The sequence below is a fragment of the Ostrea edulis genome, chromosome 9 (assembly GCF_947568905.1).
Source record: "Ostrea edulis chromosome 9, xbOstEdul1.1, whole genome shotgun sequence".
Taxonomy (NCBI): Eukaryota; Metazoa; Mollusca; class Bivalvia; order Ostreida; family Ostreidae; genus Ostrea; species Ostrea edulis.
Genome location: NC_079172.1, coordinates 74,929,975 through 74,951,566, shown reverse-complemented (window position 1 = coordinate 74,951,566; position 21,592 = coordinate 74,929,975). Strand labels below are relative to the sequence as shown.

At 35.4% G+C, this 21,592-nt stretch overlaps 1 protein-coding gene across 1 annotated transcript in view; it reads right to left on the bottom strand.

Moving 5' to 3' along the window:
* Window positions 1-2,752: 2,752 nt before the first annotated feature.
* LOC125659290 (uncharacterized) overlaps window positions 2,753-21,592 on the bottom strand; it is a 42,438-nt gene continuing 23,598 nt past the window's right edge. The window contains exons 7-8 of the mRNA XM_056150624.1: window positions 9,003-9,165; window positions 2,753-8,891 (exon numbers count right to left, since the gene is read on the bottom strand). Coding sequence (XP_056006599.1) covers window positions 4,069-8,891; window positions 9,003-9,165 — 4,986 coding nt within the window. The 3' untranslated portion in view covers window positions 2,753-4,068. The remainder of the gene's footprint in view (window positions 8,892-9,002; window positions 9,166-21,592) is intronic.

Here is a 21,592-nt window from a genome sequence, read left to right as displayed (position 1 = left end):
ATTCAACTTAAAAACCATGTATGACATGACTGCATTCATTGCCTCTTATCGCCGAAAACTGCAAACAAAAAATGGATTTTCCGTTTTATACCACGAAGTGCTATGTACTGATACCGCACAGAATACGTGGGCGATTTTGACTGGCTAGCACGCTCTTCTAAAATTACGTTTGGAATTCTTTAGAGTTATTTATAGAAAGATAGAGCATCGGAGATGAATTAAAAATAACAGGCAAAAGGATGATTTTAATGGTGACCATTAACCACAATTGATCTTATTTTATATAATTTAGTTACTAACATTAGGGGGGAAATGTTACAAAAAATAAAGGGGACTCCATCCCCCATATTTTTTTCCACAGACACCTGATAACTATAATCACCCCTTCTGATCTTTTTTTTTTTGCGGTGACAATACCTCCAAAATGTGTGGATTCCTTGTCTCAACCCAATTTCGATTGATGTAGTTGTTTCACGCTTTTCACAAGCTTTAGAGATTGGCCTTCTACTGGACTGGTATAATATAGAAAATACTTAATATAAACAGTATAAGGTATTTAAGGCTTGCAAAAAAGCAAGTTTACGATTACATAAATCGAAATTAGGATGGAATAGACGGGGAATCCACACATTTCTGAGAAATAATCGCCGCCCCAAAAAATCAGAAAGGGGGGGTGTCCATACTTCAGATGCCTGTGAATTTTTCCATATCGGGACAGATCCGTAATATTAGGGATGCGGGGAGGGGGTTCGGTCGGAGAAGTTGTAAATTGCACATGACTTGTTTAAATTTCCTGACAGACAATGATAAAAATATGATAGTCATGATAAAGACATTCAGAACCTTAATTAGTGTGTGCATGGGGGGTGGGGGGGGGGGTGGGTGGGTTATAGTGTTCGTCAATGCTGTCTCAATTTTTCCCCTCAGGCTGGGAGGGGTCATTCTTTGCTCCAGGGCTTTAATTCATAACTTTCAAGCTTACATGCATTAATATCTTCTCATTCACTACTACATAGTACTATCAAAAATAGTGGTGGGGCCATTCTCGCAATATATCTTCATTTGCACGCATGAAAATAACAGTTAATGTTAAGGGTTGGCCAGTCGCCTCCGAAAAACATTGATATGTGCCTGCAGCGTTCTTGGTACTTATGGTGGGTTTCATAAAACTTCAATGTAACAACAGGTACTTGTCACATCAATGCATATCACAAAGTCAATAACGCATCACTAAAAAAAAACTTTCCTTGCTCTATTTTACATACTTACAAATAATCTTTTATCTGTATTTTCTCTGACTTTCCATAGATCTGCATGAAACATGCAATTGGCAGAAATATTTCTCATACTAGTTAACGAAGTTGTATTTACAGTAAGTCATAATTTCATTATTATCTTCATCAGAAATGATTCCGACACGAAAATATTTTTAAATCTCCACTCGGGAGGTCTTAGCTTCTATCTTCTGATGACATGTAAAATCCCGAAACGTACGAACAGCTTTGGCTTTTTTGAGTAACTAAAAATAGCGTACAGTGTCTTCAATTCAAAATTTTTATTTTGTTAACAATGCAATTCAAGATTTTTTGGTAATAAACATCGTATCAATTTATTGTGAAAATAAAACAACGAGACTTTATTTTTCAACACAACGAATATACAATTTTCATTCTGTGCGGTATCAGTACATAGCACTTCGTGGTATAAAACGGAAAATCTATTTTTTGTTGCAGTTTTCGGCGATAAGAGGCAATGAATGCAGTCATGTCATACATGGTTTTTAAGTTGAATGATTGTACAATACAACGGTAGTAAATACATTTACATAGCATATTCCCTGGAAGCTCAAAAGGCCGACATTCTCAGGGGTGTCATTTGAAGCTAGTTACCTTGTGTTGTTATTAGTATACAGAGGTCATAAGTCATTTACAGAAACAAGTGCCTGTGCCCGAAATACCAAAAAATGAAAGGAAAGTGGCAGATCTACGCCAGATTTCTTTCTTCTCTTAAGAAAACTTAAGATAATACGATATGAAGTTAATTAGTTGTTTATCGATATTTGATTTTGATTTTACAAAAGAAGTAAGTTTTGATAATTGTTGAATAAATATTTCCTAAATTCGTGATTTTAGTATTTGACCAGGTTTAAGAAAATTTCCAGAATGAAGCGAGGCAATAATTGCACTGGACAAAAGCTACCATAATAAACACATTCCCAATACTGAGTTTCAAATATTGAAATTATGAACAACCGTTCATTTGGTCTTTCGTCACCTATTCGGTATGACGAATAACGATTGCATTCGTAACGAAAAATCATTATTTAATTTTTAAAAACGGAGAGAGGTAATTTATGTTACATAAAAAACATTTGATTTGGAGCTTCAAGTGACTTCTTAATAACCAAGTTTTATTTACTGTATATCATATCAATAAATATTATACTATAACTATTGTGCGCAATTATTCAAATATTTTTCTTAAATTTAGTTGAATTAAAGATATCTGTCATTCAATTAATGTGTGCAACAATTTGAACACGTATTAAAAGTACTTTCTCTATGCAATTCTATCTAACTCTCATTTTCCTCGCTTGCGCGGGGTTTCATCTATTATTATATAATAATCTATAGCAGATTTTTTCTGGCGAATTATTACTACTCTAACGATACCTTTATTTCAACAAATGAACATTGAAATTCTGATCTGTCAAAAAAATATATTCATGTTTGGATAAAAACAACACTACAAATTAATAATTTCATTTATTTTGAATTTCACTCAGATTGCAGTGAAACATCCATATTTACAAAACACATCTTTTTTTGTCGATCAAAATCTTTTATAGCCATTGAAGTCCTCAGTTTGTTTTCAGATATTCACATTACAGATATTGACATCAGCACCGTGTTCTACTAAATGTTTGACTATCTCAGCGTGTCCATTCTGTGATGCCATATTGAGCGGTGTACAATTATCATATCTACAAATATTAACATCAGCACCGTGTTCTACTAAATGTTTGACAATCTCAGTGTGTCCATTCTGTGACGCCATCAAGAGCGAAGCAACATTCTCGTCATTACAAATATTGACATCAACACCATGCTGTTCTAAATGTTTAACTATCTCAGTGTGTCCATTCTGTGATGCCTTAAAGAGTGGTGTAACATTTCTCACATTACAAATATTGACATCAGCACCGTGTTCTACTAAATGTTTGACTATCTCAGTGTGTCCATTCTGTGATGCGATATTGAGCGGTGTACAATTATCATATCTACAAATATTAACATCAGCACCGTGTTCTACTAAATGTTTGACTATCTCAGTGTGTCCATTCTGTGACGCAATAAAGAGCGATGCAACATTCTCGTCATTACAAAAATTGACATCAGCACCATGTTCTACTAAATGTTTGACTATCTCAGTGTGTCCATTCTGTGATGCCATATTGAGTGGTGTAATATTCTTGTCATCACAAATATTGACATGAGCACCATGCTGTTCTAAATGTTTGACTATCTCATTGTGTCCATTCTGTGATGCCTTAAAGAGTGGTGTAACATTTTTCACATTACAAATATTGACATCAGCACCGTTTTCTACTAAATGTTTGACTATCTCAGTGTGTCCATTCTATGATGCTATATTGAGTGGTGTAACATTCTTGTCATCACAAATATTGACATCAGCACTGTGTTCTACTAAATGTTTGACTATCTCAGTGTGTCCATTCAATGATGCTATAAAGAGCGGTGTAAAATAATCAAATTTACAAATATTGACATCAGCACCGTGTTCTACTAAATGTTTGACTACCTCAGTGTGTCCACTATGTGATGCCATAAAGAGCGGTGTAACATTCTCGACACTACAAATATTGACATCAGCACCGTGTTCTACTAAATGTTTGACTATCTCAGTGTGTCCATTCTGTGATGCTATAATGAGTGGTGTAACATTCTTGTCATGACAAATATTGACATCAGCACTGTGTTCTACTAAATGTTTGACTATCTCAGTGTGTCCATTCAATGATGCTATAAAGAGCGGTGTAACATTCTTCTAATTACAAATATTGACAACAGCACCATGTTCTACTAAATGTTTGACTATCTCAGTGTGTCCATTCTGTGATGCTATAAAGAGCGGTTTAACATTCTCGTCATTACAAATATTGACATCAGCACCGTGTTCTACTAAATGTTTGACTACCTCAGTGTGTCCACTCTGTGATGCCATAAAGAGCGGTGTAACATTCTTGTCATTACAAATATTGACATCAGCACCGTGTTCTACTAAATGTTTGACTACCTCAGTGTGTCCACTCTGTGATGCTATAAAGAGCGGTGTAACATTCTCGACACTACAAATATTGACATCAGCACCGTGTTCTACTAAATGTTTGACTATCTCAGTGTGTCCAAACAGTGATGTTATAATGAGTGGTGTAACATTCTTGTCATGACAAATATTGACATCAGCACCGTGTTCTACTAAATGTTTGACTATCTCAGTGTGTCCACTCTGTGATGCCATAAAGAGCGGTGTAACATTCTCGTCATTACAAATATTGACATCAGCACCGTGTTCTACTAAATGTTTGACTATCTCAGTGTGTCCATTCTGTGATGCCACAAAGAGCGGTGTAGCATTTCTCACATTACAAATATTGACATCAGCACCGTGTTCTACTAAATGTTTGACTATTTCAGTGTGTCCTTTCAGTGATGCTATAATGAGTGGTGTATCATTCTCGTCATTACAAATATTGACATCAGCACCGTGCTCTACTAAATGTTTGACTACCTCAGTGTGTCCACTCTGTGATGCCATAAAGAGCGGTGTAACATTCTTGTCATTACAAATATTGACATCAGCACCGTGTTCTACTAAATGTTTGACTATCTCAGTGTGTCCATTCTGTGATGCCACAAAGAGCGGTGTAGCATTTCTCACATTACAAATATTGACATCAGCACCGTGTTCTACTAAATGTTTGACTATTTCAGTGTGTCCTTTCAGTGATGCTATAATGAGTGGTGTATCATTCTCGTCATTACAAATATTGACATCAGCACCGTGCTCTACTAAATGTTTGACTACCTCAGTGTGTCCACTCTGTGATGCCATAAAGAGCGGTGTAACATTCTTGTCATTACAAATATTGACATCAGCACCGTGTTCTACTAAATGTTTGACTATCTCAGTGTGTCCATTCTGTGATGCCACAAAGAGCGGTGTAGCATTTCTCACATTACAAATATTGACATCAGCACCGTGTTCTACTAAATGTTTGACTATTTCAGTGTGTCCTTTCAGTGATGCTATAATGAGTGGTGTATCATTCTCGTCATTACAAATATTGACATCAGCACCGTGCTCTACTAAATGTTTGACTACCTCAGTGTGTCCACTCTGTGATGCCATAAAGAGCGGTGTAACATTCTTGTCATTACAAATATTGACATCAGCACCGTGTTCTACTAAATGTTTGACTATCTCAGTGTGTCCATTATGTGATGCTATAAAGAGTGGTGTAACATTTCTCACATAACAAATATTGACATCAGCACCGTGTTCTACTAAATGTTTGACTATCTCAGTGTGTCCATTATGTGATGCTATAAAGAGTGGTGTAATATTTGTCAAATTACAAATATTGACATCAGCACCGTGTTCTACTAAATGTTTGACTATCTCAGTGTGTCCATTATGTGATGGTATAAAGAGTGGTGTAACATTCTTGTCATTACAAATATTGACATCAGCACCGTGTTCTACTAAATGTTTGACTATCTCAGTGTGTCCATTATGTGATGCCATATTGAGCGGTGTAAAATTCTTGTCATTACAAATATTGACATCAGCACCGTGTTCTACTAAATGTTTGACTATCTCAGTGTGTCCTTCATTTGATGCCACAAAGAGCGGTGTAGCATTTCTCACATTACAAATATTGACATCAGCACTGTGTTCTACTAAATGTTTGACTATCTCAGTGTGTCCTTCATGTGATGCCACAAAGAGCGGTGTAGCATTTCTCACATTACAAATATTGACATCAGCACTGTGTTCTACTAAATGTTTGACTATCTCAGTGTGTCCTTCCTGTGATGCCATATAGAGCGGTGTATCATTCTCGTCATTACAAATATTGACATCAGCACCGTGCTCTACTAAATGTTTGACTATCTCAGTGTGTCCTTTCCCTGATGCTATATAGAGTGGTTTAACATTCTCGTCATTACAAATATTGACATCAGCACTGTGTTCTACTAAATGTTTGACTATTTCAGTGTGTCCTTCCTGTGATGCTATAATGAGTGGTGTAACATTACTCACATCACAAATATTGACATCAGCACCGTGCTCTACTAAATGTTTGACTATCTCAGTGTGTCCATTCTGTGATGCTATAAAGAGCGGTGTAACATTTCTTACATTACAAATATTGACATCAGCACCGTGTTCTACTAAATGTTTGACTATCTCAGTGTCTCCATTCCTTGATGCAGTAAACAGTGCGTCTTGAAGGTAAGGATTGGTGGAAATGATCTGGTATCCATGACTTAATAAACACCTCAGTACAGATTGATGTCCTGTTGAAATGTAATGGCTAAAACAGTGAAAATGCCAATCCTGAGGTAAGGGCTTATCTAATTCCGACAGGGTGAGCACATCAAATAGACAGGAGAAGGGTTTGTCTGTTAAAATGTTTGGTAGAGTTTTGTTTCTGCAGAATGTAGCACTTATCATTTGCATTAGTTCTTGAACAAACTTTTGGCAAAATGAGGAGGTATTTTTGCACTGTGATATAAATATTGTTTTTATGTTTTTATTTGATTCCTTTGCCAGTGTTATCGCTAATTTTCCTTTCCTATCCACCAAAGTCGTATCGGCCTTGTTCTCAACCAACAATTTTACAATATCATCAAAACCTTTTCCTGCTGCTTCATGTAAAGCACTTCTGCCCACAGAGTCAACTATATTAACATCACAGTTGTTCTGTATCAATAGCCTCACTATATCAGTTCTAGACATCCGTGATGCCCAGAACAATGGCGATCTCATTGTACCACTGACCTCGTTGATGTCTGCCTTGCAGCGTAAAAGTGTTTGCACCACGGTGGTATATCCCAGTCTGCAGGCTTTGGTGAGAGGGGTGTCTTCTTCACCTGTGTTATCCTGCAGATTTACATCGGCCCCTTCATCTACAAGGAACCCTATCACTGATTCATGTCCAGCAAAAACAGCACCTGTTAATGGAGTGAAACACAAGTGCTCATTGTTGTCGTCAGTTTTTTGATTTGGAGATCCATTGAGATATAACATCCCTAACCAACTGACGAGTCGCTTAACTACCACCAGATTTCCAATAAAACACGCAAGCAGTAACAACCTAACTCCTTCAGATTTCCTTATGTCAGACAGTTGTTGTCTATCATCAAGTCTATCAAGAATATAAGACAGAAGCCTGGTATGCCCATAATGAATCATCCAACTCAATGCAAGTATATTGTAGTGAGGGCCAGCATTGTTCCGTATGTACTTGCCCTTTCCTTTTCCTGTGATTGTACTTATCGTTATTTTTTCTCCTATGAGCAATTTTTGTTGATAGTATTCCTTTCCCCAGTATTCAATCCTTTCCATTGCCTTTCCACTGCGCTGAAGTAATTTCGAGTCAGAAGGATGAACAGTTAAAATCAGATCTACAAGATCATCTGTAGACACTGTGTCGAGATATGAAATAAAGAAATTCATGAACTCTTCACATTTTAGACTTTTCCCATCAAAAACATCATAAAAATGTACGTCTTTGATATCCTTTAAAAGTCTTCTTACAAGGAATTCATAGTGTTTCCTTTTCAAGCAGATGCATAAATTTTCATATCCCGATTCTGTAGTCTCACTAGTAACACGAACGTTGTTTGCGATGTAACTACTTGGCATTGAGTTCAGCACCTGTTCAGGGAACTTCAAAGCATGTAAGCAAGCAATGGCCTCAAATAAAGCGTCGTGTAAGAAAGAATAAACCCCGTTATTTTTCACAACATATGTTCCTGTCAATTCCTTCAGAGACCTTTGAATACAAGACTGATTAATAATGTCAAAATAATCGCTTATTAGTCCAAAATATTCAGGTATATCTTTTTTCGTTAAATGATTGTTTGCTAGCATGCATAACACAAGTGCCGCATACTGTGACTCCTTTTGATTTCTCATTTTCTTGAATTGGTTAATGATGCTTTTGTTTGCCGTTTCAAAAAAAAGTCGTCCACATTTCTGATTTTCTTTGTCGTTTGCAAATAAACGACATAAAAGTGGGAACATTGTCATACCAGGATTTAGCGAGATGTTTATATAGACTTTCTCCTCCACTCCTGTACTTTTACAGTGAGAAGCTAACATGTCCTTCATTTCTTTTTCATTCAGCATAAGATCTAAACTTCCAATATCAATAATGTTTCTGAAGAAACTGTGTTCCATATCTTTGCATTCATAATAAACAGCTTTTCTGCAGGTAAAAATAAATTTGGTTTTATCTGAAGGAGCGAAAGCTTCAAACATTCTTTCTATAGCAGTTGATGTTGATCGATCGAATCCAAATACTCCCACAGGATCGTCTAGAAGAAACACCTGCTTAATACTGACGAGGCGAAAGCGACTCATCTCGTCTACGTGTTGGACGGGGATGATTTCCCAACCTTCATTTTGCAGATGAAGACATGTCTGCCTGGCAATGAATGTTTTTCCCATTCCTGGACCACTTATTATTGTCACGGTGTCTTTGGACTCGATTTCTGATTTCACTCTGTAGTACGCTCTCGTTTCGCACAGAACTTCATATTCCTTTCCCCATTTATTCAATATCTCTTCATGTTGTTCTGCAAAAGATTGTTAATTTTATGACTAGGATATGAAATAACCTACTCATAATATGGATATCTATCCATTTGAGTTGGTATATTCTTCATTTGTTAGATAACTTGAAATACCTCGGACATTAAATGGAATATGTCTTCTCTCTAATTGTTGAAGCCTTTTCTTAAGAAGCAGGAAGTCATCCAATATGACCTGTTTCTCAGATTTATCAAACTTCCTTGTTGCTAAGGAGGCAACATCACCATTAAGGAAACCGCTGCTCAGTCGTCCGATAGCCTGTATAAAATAATTCACCATAAAGAGAATAAAAGCATTAAAATGTGCTCCAAGACAATCTCTAGATGAAAAGGTAAAGTTAACGAACAGTGACCATTTTCATCAAAAATAAGAGTTGGTCAAATCTGGATCACTGGATACATCAGAGGTGAGATCAGTGGCCAAGGAGGAGTAAGCATCATCTGTCGACCAGTGACACCCGCCATGAGCCTTATACCTTGATCAGGTAAACGGAATAATCTGTAGTCAACTCAATCTGTACAACACAGCCTACTAATTGGTATGAAACACGTCAGACATCATTTGACCCAATGATAGGTTGTATTGGCAAAGTAGATCATTATAACGACTATAGAATTTGCTAAATCCTGACTTTAAACAAGAGAGTTTCAAGCCCTGTGACATCAATTTATCAGTAGGCTGTCTTGATTTAGAAACTCCTCATATGCAGAAAAAGCTCTAGCGTTTCGAATAGTTAAGAAACATAAACACCTTATGCAAGTGATAATAGAATATTGCTGTATAGATATGGGAAGTTGACGAAGAGAAGGTGAATTCATACCGTTTTTTGTAAAAATTTAATTGTTAGTTTGAAATTTACGTCTATGTTAAATAAAGATATCTATGTTTGAAGCATATGCGGAGAACTCTGTGGTGTCTTTTATTTCGAGTTCACTGGCATATATCAAATCTTCATATGAATGAAAATGATTATTGGTAATAGATGAATCATCGTCAATATATCTGAACGTCGTGTTGCAGGCCACAGCAAGAGATATTTTCTTTTGTGGAAGCTTTTGAATAAATTCTGCCTCATGAGAATATAAAAGCGGGTTAGCTAATAAAGGAGCAGAATTTTTCCCATAGAAATTTGAAACAGATTGTTGGAAAACATGATCACCAAAGAGTACGAAAATCTCGTCAGTGAAGAACTCTATCATATTTTTGATATAAATTTCATAGTAATTGTGCGTAGAATCAGAGTGGTGTTAAGTAATTTTTTGAATGACTGATCACTATATGAATATTTCCTTTTTCCATTTTTGTTGAAGAACCAACTGTCTATGATGTCAAAAAGTCCAGTCTTTGATTTATCGTGAGGAATGGTCGTGTAGTGTTGAAAAGTCAAACATTTTGATGTTGTTAATTTGAGGAAAACTCACTAGAAGTTCTTTAGAAATTTTTGGAATCCATATTTGATTCACACCTCTTCTGGCATACCTTTTAAAATACCTTTGGAGTTTCTCCTTCACAGGTGGTAATGATTTCGTTACGAGCTATGATAGATGTTCATATTAAGACTTGATTGATTGTTTATTTGAGTCACCAGTTTATTGATATACAGATTAATTTATATTATTTTATTTGAATTGGTAAAAACATCACTGGCAATTAATATTAATTACCTAAATACTTATATAGAGCTCGTGAATGTACGGTTTCTATAAACAGTTAAGATCTCTTCAGAATTCTTTATATATGCGGTTGAGTTAAGGCTTTCCCCATAAAATTTTTAATACCAGTGCTGTACATAAATATACTTTACCGCACTGGCACATTGCACGACGTCACAATGAAAATTACGTCATGACGAAGGTCATGACGTACATATCTACAGTCCTTTTGTGGTTGGAAATGTCAAAATATTGTTTCGTTATTTACCACCGCTGTCAAACGGTAAACTGCAATCGCGTAAAAGTTTCTGTCAAAAGGGTTATATTAATTATGTTCCCCAAACAAAGTTTGGGAACATATTGTTTTTACTCTGTTTCTTATTATTATGTTCCCCAAACAAAGTTTGGGAACATAGTGTTTTTACTCTGTTTCTTATTATTATTAAGGTCTTCCGTCTCCTGCGGAAGACCTTACTATTATTGTTCGCGTTCTTCTTCTTCATTATTAAGGTCTTCCGTCTCCTGCGGAAGACCTTACTATAATTGTTCGCGTTCTTCTTCTTCATTATTATTATTATTTTCCTTGGTAGTACACGCGTTTGTCTCAGCCATTTCTCGATCGATTTTCACGAAATTTTCAGGAAAGATGTCTTTTGGTGACGAGACTTTGCTTGCAAAATTTCGTGCTTGACGTCACTTCCGGTCAGGAGTTATCTCTCTTTTAGTGACTTTTTGAAGGGCCTTGTTGTCCACACATCTCCTCCGTTAGTTTTGAAGCTAGAGTCTTGAAATTTCTACACAAGATAGAGTAAACATTTTAGAAGATTTGTGGGGGATTCGATTTTACCGGAGGCGATTTGCCTAAACGCTCGCCTGGACCTGAAAAAATGGATGCCAAAATTTTTCGCCGATTTCGGCGATTTTTGACCTTTGATCTCCAATATCTTTTTTCTTGCAAATATTTTGTTAAGACATGTAGAACAAAAGTTGTGCATATTTACGAGATCTTTTCGAAAATATCAAGATTTAGGGGCTAGCCCCTTCAATTAGGGATCTAGAAGGGCTCAAAGTCTAGATCAAATATCTCAAAAATCGTTAATATTTTGGTATAAGTCAAAGAACAAAAAATGTTCATCTCAACAATCCAAATCTATTCATATAAAAATTTAGGTCATATGTTACGTAATAAGGGATTTTAAGGGCCAAAACCATAAATTTTTTACCCCTTGTATCTCGAAAACGACAAATATTTTGAAAAGCAATAAAGAACAAAAGTTGTTCAGAATGATGATCTGAACAATATGCATATTTCGTTTTTACCCTATGTGGCCCCGTTAGGGAGCTACAGTTTGGCCCCTAAAAATTACCTCTAGAAATAACTCGAGAACGGTAAAGAATTTCTAAATACTTGTTGTACAAAAAATGTTTGAAATGTCATGACCTTTCTTACGATATCAAGCAAAAGGGGCTGACCCTTTAAATTAGGGGCCCAGAAGGGTCCAAAGGTTGATGAGAATATCTCAGAAACTATTAATATTTTGTAATAAGTCATTGAAGCGGAAATGTTCATCTAAACGAGCTTGTTCTTATCAAATCAAAAAGTAGGTCATATGTTACGTAATAAGGGATTTTAAGGGCCAAAATTATAAATAATTGACGCCTCATATCTTGAAAACGACAAATATTTTGAAAAGCATTATTGAACAAAAGTTGTTCAGAATGATAATCTAAACAATATGTACATTTCGTTTTTTCTCTATGTGGCCCCGTTAGGGAGCTACAGTTTGGCCCCTAAATATTTCTTGTAGAGATAACTCGAGAACGGTAAAGAATTTCTAAATACTTGTTGAGCAAAAAATGTTTAAAATGACAAGGCCTTTCTTACGATATCAAGCAAAACGGGCTGGCCCTTTAAATTAGGGGTTCAGAAGGGTCCAAATGTTTTTGAGAATATCTCAGAAACTATTAATATTTTATAATAAGTTGTAGAAGCGGAAATGTTCATCTCAACGAGCTTGATCTTATCAAATCAAAAAGTAGGTCATATGTTACGTAATTAGAGATTTTAAGGGCCAAAATCGTAAATATTTGACGCCCCATATCTTTAAAACGACATATTTTTTGAAAAGCATTATTGAACAAAAGTTGTTCAATGTGTCATAACCTATCGATCAATATCCAAAAATGGGTCTGTGGGCCTCATGGCTCGCCTGTAGAGTCGATTTTTGTCGATATCAGTCGATTTCAAAAACTTGTAACTGGTAAATATTTTGTAAGGACATATTGAACAAAAGTTGTTCAGTTTATCGAGATCTATCGATTGATATCAAGAAATAGGCCTATGGTCCTAATGGCTCGCCTGTAGAGTCGATTTTTTGTCAATATCGGTCGATCTCAATAACTTTTTACAGGTAAATATTTTGTAAAGACATATAGAACTAAAGTTGTTGAGTCTATAGAGGGCTAACAAATGACATCAAGAAATAGGCCCGCGGGCCTTATGGCTCGCCTGGAGAGTCGAATTTCAAACGAATTTCACCGCAACTTTGCTTCAGAAGCTTATGATATGAAAAATTGATTATATCTAAAGTGTCTTAAAGTCGGAAACTAAATTGGGACTCATTTGTCTTTTTTTTTTTTTTTTTTTTAACTCCGAGTGCATCAACAAATCGGACGGAAGACCTACTCGTTGCTCGCAACGAGATCGTGTCTAGTTATTATTATTATTATTATTCTTTTTCTCCGGTACTTTTTTGTCCGGTAGTGTTCTCAGAAACTACAAAAGGGATCGATATGAAACTTTCCAGGATGATAGTATAGCGTTTGTAGATGTGCATAGTGATAGTCATTTTGTTTGCACGTGCATGCACGCGCGCGCACGTGCATTCCAATTTTGGTACAAAAAATGGAAAATCAGAATATTGAAGGAAGCGATATAAAACCTAAATAGGATGATAGTATATCATTTGTACATATGAAAAATAATAGTTATTTTGCCAGCACGCGCATTACAAAATTTGTACGCTAACTTTGGAATCAGTCTAACTTTTTTGTTGTTCATTGAAATGGCTTGAAATTCATATCATAGGTAGATATTGAGACCCTTAACTGATTTACATAGTCAAAATTACCAATTTGCACGCGCATGCACATGCGCTTCATTTTGATTGGATAATGCTAAAACGTTTGTAACTATCTTATTTATGAAGCGAATGAGATGATATTCACAGCATATGTAGACAATATGTGTATCTATATGTTGGTGTAACAAAAAATGCCAACGCACACGCGGATGCGTGTGCAACGTTTTTTAAATGTTCAATTTTTAAAGGACGATAACGTTTTTGTTTTTCATCAAATTCTATTCATATTAGGGGTTTAGATGTATCTTGGTACTCCTTACAAATTGCTGTGGTTAGAATTACTGCTCATCACGTGCATGCACGTGTGCTGATTTCTGATTGGACGATTTTAAAATCGCTATAACTTCCTTATATTTGGTGGAAACGTTATGAAATTCATACTGTGGGTATATGATACAAATGCCTGTTGAACGACATCAACAAAAATTCGGAATCATACACGCATGCGCGTGTATGCACGTGCAACGCTTTCTTTCATTTCTTGGTACTGAAATGACCATATTGAACGTACTACATGTAATTAAAGGCTAAAATAAAATGATTTTTTCCTATATATTCACAAGGACATCACTTTTTAATTGGGGGAGGTTTGGGGAACATCTGTAACGGTCCCCGTTACAATTAGAACTAGTTATTAGGGTCTTCCGTCTTCAGCGGAAGACCCTTCTATTATTCTATTGTTGATTTTTCACTTTTCTTCTTCTTATTAGGGTCTTCCGTCTTCAGCGGAAGACCCTTCTATTATTCTATTGTTGATTTTTCACTTTTCTTCTTCTTATTATTATTATTCTTTTTTTTTCTCCTTACCGATTTTTGTGCAGAAGATTTCTCGGAGATGACTAGATCGATTTGCTTCAAATTTTCAGGATTGATGCGTTGCCATTTGAAGTTTGTACCGCCGTTTCAATTTTTGAAAAATCACTTCTGGTCGGAAGTTATCCCCCTTTTATCGATTTTCAGATGACCATTTTGTCCAGACAAAAACTCAAAAACGATAAAAGCTAGAGTGCTGAAATTTTCAGTGATGTTAGACGACATGTTGTAGTTGTGCACCTGTGTTTTCAAAATTTCCGGAAGTGCCTAGTATGGAAGCTCGGTAGGGGTCGAAAATGGAGTTTAGAAAAGTGCCCAATTTTTATCCACGTTTTAAATCAGAACTTTTTACTCCTAAATATTTTATTTAGACATATATAACAAAAGTTGTACAGTTTATTGAGATATTTCGTGCCATATCAAGAAATGGGCCCATGGGCCTCATGGCTCGCCTGAACCATTGACTTTCTTTTACAATGATTAACTTTTTTCTCACGAAACTTTTGATAAGACATGTAGAATAAAAGTTGTTCAGTTTTTTAAGATCTATCTTATGATATCAAAAAATAGGCCTCCGGGCGTCATGGCTCGCCTGAACAGTCGAATTTGTACCACAATTAATAACATTAATAACTTTTTTCTCGAGAAACTTTTGACAAGACATGTAGAACAAAAGTTGTTCAGTTTCATAAGCGTTAACTAACGATGTTAAGAAATAGGCCTGCGGGTCTCATGGCTCACCTGAACAGTTGGGTTATTGTTGCAAGCTATAACATTTTTGTCAAAAAACTTTTAATAAGACATCTAGAACAAAAGTTGTTCAGTTTTGCAAGATTTTTCGAACAACATCATGAAAAAGGCGAACGGGCCTCATGGCTTGCCTGGAGAGTTTGATTAGTTTCACAATCAATAACTTTTTTCTCGAGAAACTTTTGATAAGACATGTAGAACAAAAGTTGTTCAGTTTCGCAGGCGTTAACTAACGATCTTAAGAAATAGGCCTGTGGGTCTCATGGCTCACCTGAACAGTTGGGTCATTTTTGCAAGCTATAACATTTTTGTCAAGAAACTTTTAATAACACATCTAGAACAAAAGTTGTTTAGTTTTGCAAGATCTTTCGAACAACATCATGAAAAAGGTGAACGGGCCTCATGGCTCGCCTGAAGAGTTTGATTAGTGTCACAATCAATAGCTTTTTTCTGGAGAAACTTTTGATAAGACATGTAGAACAAAAGTTGTTCAGTTTTGCAAGATCTTTCAAACGATATCAAGAAAAAGGCCCACGGGCCTTATGGCTCGCCTTAACAGTCTGATAAATGTCGCAATCAATAATTTTTTCTCAATAAAGTTTTGATAAGATATGTACAACAAAATTTGTTCAGTTTTGCGAGATATATCTAAAATGATATAAAAAAAATAGGCTTCCGGGCGACATGACTCGCCTGATCAGTCGAATTTGTATTGCAGTAAATAACATTATTAACTTTTTTCTCCAAAAAAGTCTGACCCCTTTAATTAGTGGCCGAGAGGGGCAGAGAGTCTTTAATTTATAACACTTAAATGATCAATATTTGTAAAACATTACCGAAGCTAAATTGTTTGTCTAGATAATATATTTGTATCATTATTTATAAACGAAAATCTCAGTCAAATTCTTATCTCATCACATCTAAAATTGGACGGAAGACCCACTCGTTGCTCGCAACGAGATCGCATCTAGTTATTATTATTATTCTTTTTTTTTCTCCTTACCAATTTTTGTGCAGAAGATTTCTTGGAGATGGCTGGTTCAATTTGCTTCAAATTTTCAGGATTGATGTGTTGCCATTTGAAGTTTGTACCGCCGTTTCAATTTTTGAAAAATCACTTCCGGTTGGAAGTTATCCCCCTTTTATCGATTTTCAGATGACCATTTTGTCCAGACAAAAACTCAAAAACGATAAAAGCTAGAGTGCTGAAATTTTCAGTGATGTTAGACGACATTTTGTAGTTGTGCACCTGGGTTTTCAAAATTTCCGGAAGTGCCTAGTATGGAAGCTCGGTAGGGGTCGAAAATGGAGTTTTAAAAAGTGTCTCATTTTTCTCCACGTTTTAAATCATAACTATTTACTCGTAAATATTTTGCTTAGACATATATAACAAAAGTTGTACAGTTTATTGAGATCTTTCGTGTCATATCAAGAAATGGGCCCATAGGGATTATGGCTCGCCTGAACCATTGAATTTCTGTTACAATGATTAACTTTTTTCTCACGAAACTTTTGATAAGACATGTAGAATAAAAGTTGTTCAGGTTTGCAAGATCTATCTAATGATATAAAAAACTAGGCCTCAGGGCGTCATGGCTCGCCTGAACAGTCGAATTTGTATCACAATTAATAACATTAATAACTTTTTTCTCAAGAAACTTTTGACAAGACATGTAGAACAAAAGTTGTTCAGTTTCGCAAGGGTTAACTAACGATGTTAATAAATAGGCCTGCGGGTCTCATGGCTCACCTGAACAGTTGGGTTATTGTTGCAATTCATAACATTTTTGTCAAGAAACTTTTAATAAGACATCTTGAACAAAAGTTGTTCAGTTTTGCAAGATCTTTCGAACAACATCATGAAAAAGGCCAACGGGCCTCATGGCTCGCCTGAACAGTTTGATCAGTGTCACAATTACTAACTTTTTTCTCGAGAATCTTTTGATAAGACATGTAGAACAAAAGTTGTTCAGTTTTGCAAGATCTTTCAAACGATATCAAGAAAAAGGCCCATGGGCCTTATGACTCGCCTTAACAGTGACAAATGTCGCATAACGTTATACTCGTAAATATTTTTTTAGACATATATAACAAAGGTTGTACAGTTTATTGAGATCTTTCGTGCCGTATCAAGAAATGGGCCCATGGGCTTCATGGCTCGCCTGAACCATTGAATTTCTGTTACAATGATTAACTTTTTCCTCACGAAACTTTGATGAAACATGTAGAATAAAAGTTGTTCAGTTTTGCAAGATCTATCTAATGATATCAAAAAATAGGCCTGCGGGGGTCATGGGTCGCCTGAACAGTCGAATTTGTATCACAATTAATAACATTAATAACTTTTTTCTCGAGAAACTTTTGATAAGACATGTAGAACAAAAGTTGTTCAGATTCGCAAGCGTTACTAACGATGTTAAGAATAAGGCCTGCGGGTCTCATGGCTCACCTGAACAGTTGGGTTATTGTTGTAATCTATAACATTTTAGTCAAGAAACTTTTAATGAGACATCTAGAGCAAAAGTTGTTCAATTTTGTAAGATCTTTCAAACAACATTATGATAAAGGCGAACGAGCCTCAGGCTCGCCTGAAGAGTTTGATTAGTGTCACAATCAATAGCTTTTTTCTGGAGAAACTTTTGATAAAACATGTAGACCAAAAGTTGTTCAGGTTTGCAAGATCTTTCAAACGATATCAAGAAAAAGGCCCACGGGCCTTATGACTCGCCTTAACAGTCTGATAAATGTCGCAATCAATAACTTTTTTCTTAAGAAAATTTCCATAGGACATGTAGAACAAAATTTGTTCAGTTTTGCGAGATATATCTAGAATGATATAAAAAAAAATAGGCCTCCAGGCGGCATGACTCGCCTGATCAGTTGAATCTGTATCGCAGTAAATAACATTATTAACTTTTTTCTCGAAAAAAAGCTGACCCCTTTAATTAGTTGCCGAGAGGTAGAGAGAGTCTTTAATTTATAACATTTAAATGATCAATATTTGTAAAACATTACCAAAGCTAAATTGTACGTCTAGACAATATATTTGTATCATTATTTATGAACGAAAATGTCAGTCAAATTCTTATCTAATCACATCTAAATTTGGACGGAAGACCCACTCGTTGCTCGCAATGAGATCGAATCTAGTTATTATTATTATTCTTTTTCTCCGGTACTTTTTTGTCCGGTAGTGTTCTCAGAAACTACAAAAGGGATCAATATGAAACTTTCCAGGATGATAGTATAGCGTTTGTAGATGTGCATAGTGATAGTCATTTTGTCTGCACGTGCATGCACGCGCACGCACGTGCATTCCAATTTTGGTACAAAAAATGGAAAATCAGGATATTGAAGGAAGCGATATAAAACCTAAATAGGATGATAGTATATCATTTGTACATATGAAAAATAATAGTTATTTTGTCAGCACGCGCACGCATGCGCGTGCACGCGCATTACAAAATTTGTACAGTAACTCTGGAATCAGTCTAACTTTTTTGTTGTTCATTGAAATGGCTTGAAATTCATATCATAGGTAGATATTGAGACCCTTAACTGATTTGCATGGTCAAAATTACCAATTTGCACGCGCATGCACGTGCGCTTCATTTTGATTGGATAATACTAAAACGTTTGTAACTATCTTATCTATGAAGCGAATGAGATGATATTCACAGCATACGTAGACAATATGTGTATCTATATATTGGTGTAGCAAAAAAATGCTAACGCACACGCGCATGCGCGTTCAACGTTTTTTAAATGTTCAATTTTTAAAGGACGATAACGTTTTTGTTTTTCGTCAAATTGTATTGATATTAATGGTTTAGATGTGTCTTGGTACTCCTTACAAATTGCTGTGGTTAGAATTACTGCTCATCACGTGCATGCACGTGTGCTGAATTCTGATTGGACGATTTTAAAATCGCTATAACTTCCTTATATTTGGTGGAAACGTTATGAAATTCACACTGTGGGTATATGATACACATGCCTGTTGAACGACATCAACAAAAATTCGGAATCATACACGCGTTCGTGTGTATGCACGCGTGCGCGTGTATGCGCGTGAAACACTTTCTTTCATTTTTTGGTACTGAAATGACCATATTGAACGTACTACATGTAATTAAAGGCTAAAATAAAATGATTTTTTCCTATAGATTCACAAGGACATCACTTTTTAATTGGGGGAGGTTTGGGGAACATCTGTAACGGTCCCCGTTACAATTAGAACTAGTTCTATTTGATATTGAAAAAGTTTCAATTTCTTCTTTATCTAGCATACATGCTAAAGTAATATCCATATTATATTGTGATATTGATATCGCCCCTAATCTACACGTATAGTTACTTTCACAATGGACTCATTTGCATAAACAGGGTTTCCGTACATAAAAAATTCATCATTGGCACGACACCTCGAGGTTTTTAAGTGAAAGATGTTTGATTTATGTGACATGTGAACTTCAGTGCCAAAGGAAAGTTAGGGGAGCAAGTTCTGGCTTCAACAGAAAATATGTTTTTCAGGCTAGATTCAACTTCGTATGTGCACAAATCGCTGCATCTTGCATATTCAATGCAAAAAACTTGCTCTCAGCACTTTTCAAATTAAGAAATTAATATGCTTTGAAGTTATTTTAACTTCAACTTGCATTGATATCTGGATATCGTGCCAATTCTACGATTTATACATACACGATACGTTTTTATCTTGATATTTGATCACGTGATAGAGTTGATGTTGAGGTTGTCGGTCTGGTGAAAAATGTATAAGAGGTCAACATGCACTTAATGATATATACATATTGTTTTTGTATAAAAGGGTTGTGTTTACAGAATTTGTCACAAATTGATCTGTTTATTAATGCTTTTTTCCTGATATATTTCTATGGCCCTACTTAACACAACTGCATATTTTTTTATATTAAAAAAATTTTAATTCATATTTGTTTCCTTAAAAAGTTGAAAAATTTAATCATATTTCACAATTCAGAGTATTTATGTCTCCCAGAATAAGTAGTGGAATACATAGAAATAAGATGGAGAGACAGCACTCACACATTGTAACCCTCGAACCAATTCACAAAAAGTGGACATCCTCAAAACCGCATCTAATAAGTTTATAAATTTTTTAAGGTGTATGAAGTAATAAGTTGTTTATCGTCAATTATAGCGATTCTCAAGGACGTATTGTAAATGAAAATAATTCCACTGTTGATTTAACTTTAGTCTGTTCCCCTTCCCACAATTCCATTTGCACACCCTCTACATTGAACGTAGAGAGTGTGCGAACAGAATTGGGGGAAGAGGAACAGACTAATTTAACTCACAACTTGAAATATGGACAACTTGTTGGATATTGTTAACCCTTTCATCAATTAAGTGAAAATAAGCGTAAGTAGAGAAGAATTTCCAGTTTTCATTAAGTAAATTGTTAATTTTTTTACAATGTCATTTGACATGTTGAAACTTTTAACTTCGTAATTGAAACTTTATCATTATCACTATTTCAGCAAGGTATGCATGCAAAACACTGGATCCCCTTCCTCGTGTGACCAAAATGCAAATTCAATGTCATTGTCATGGGTAAGAATTAACCCTTGATAACAAAGCGATAGAATTTACTAACAAAGGCAATTTAACATTTAATAATATTTATTTACAATTGTTGAAAGAAAATTATTAGAAAAACAAAATTCTAACTTACGATAGGTAAACAATATTAAAGTCCGTGCCGAATTCAATCTACACACAAAAAAGTGAATTCCAAAATCTTAGTCACCAGTTATAAAATAATCCAAAGGCCTAAAGTGCTTGTTTAACCAGATATTTTTATCATTAAAATTCACAGTGTATGTATAATAAGAATGAATTTTACAGTACAATCTTGAAATACACAGCTATGTAACCATTACGTCATCTTTCTACTAAAGAAGTAAACATCGAACTCTAGAATAATCTAGGTCACAGATGTCATTTGAGTGCAAGTAATGCACACCACCATTAGCTAAAATATTTTGGTTTCAAAAGTCTTATTACCAGGAATATTCCTAGGACTAACAGTCCAAAAAGTGTGGTCAAAGTTAAAGTCTTGCAAAAGATTGATTGAATAATTAGAATTTGATGCCGTTTTGGCAATATTTCGGCCATATTGCGACGGGTTTTTCACAGGTAAAGGTCACAAGGTCAAAAGAAAGGTATTGTCAAATATATTGATTAATTGTAGAATGTTTAACGTCCCTCTCGAGAACCTTTCACTCATATGTAGACCTCACCATTGCCGGACTGCAGAATTTAGGCCTATATTCGGTGCTTATAGCT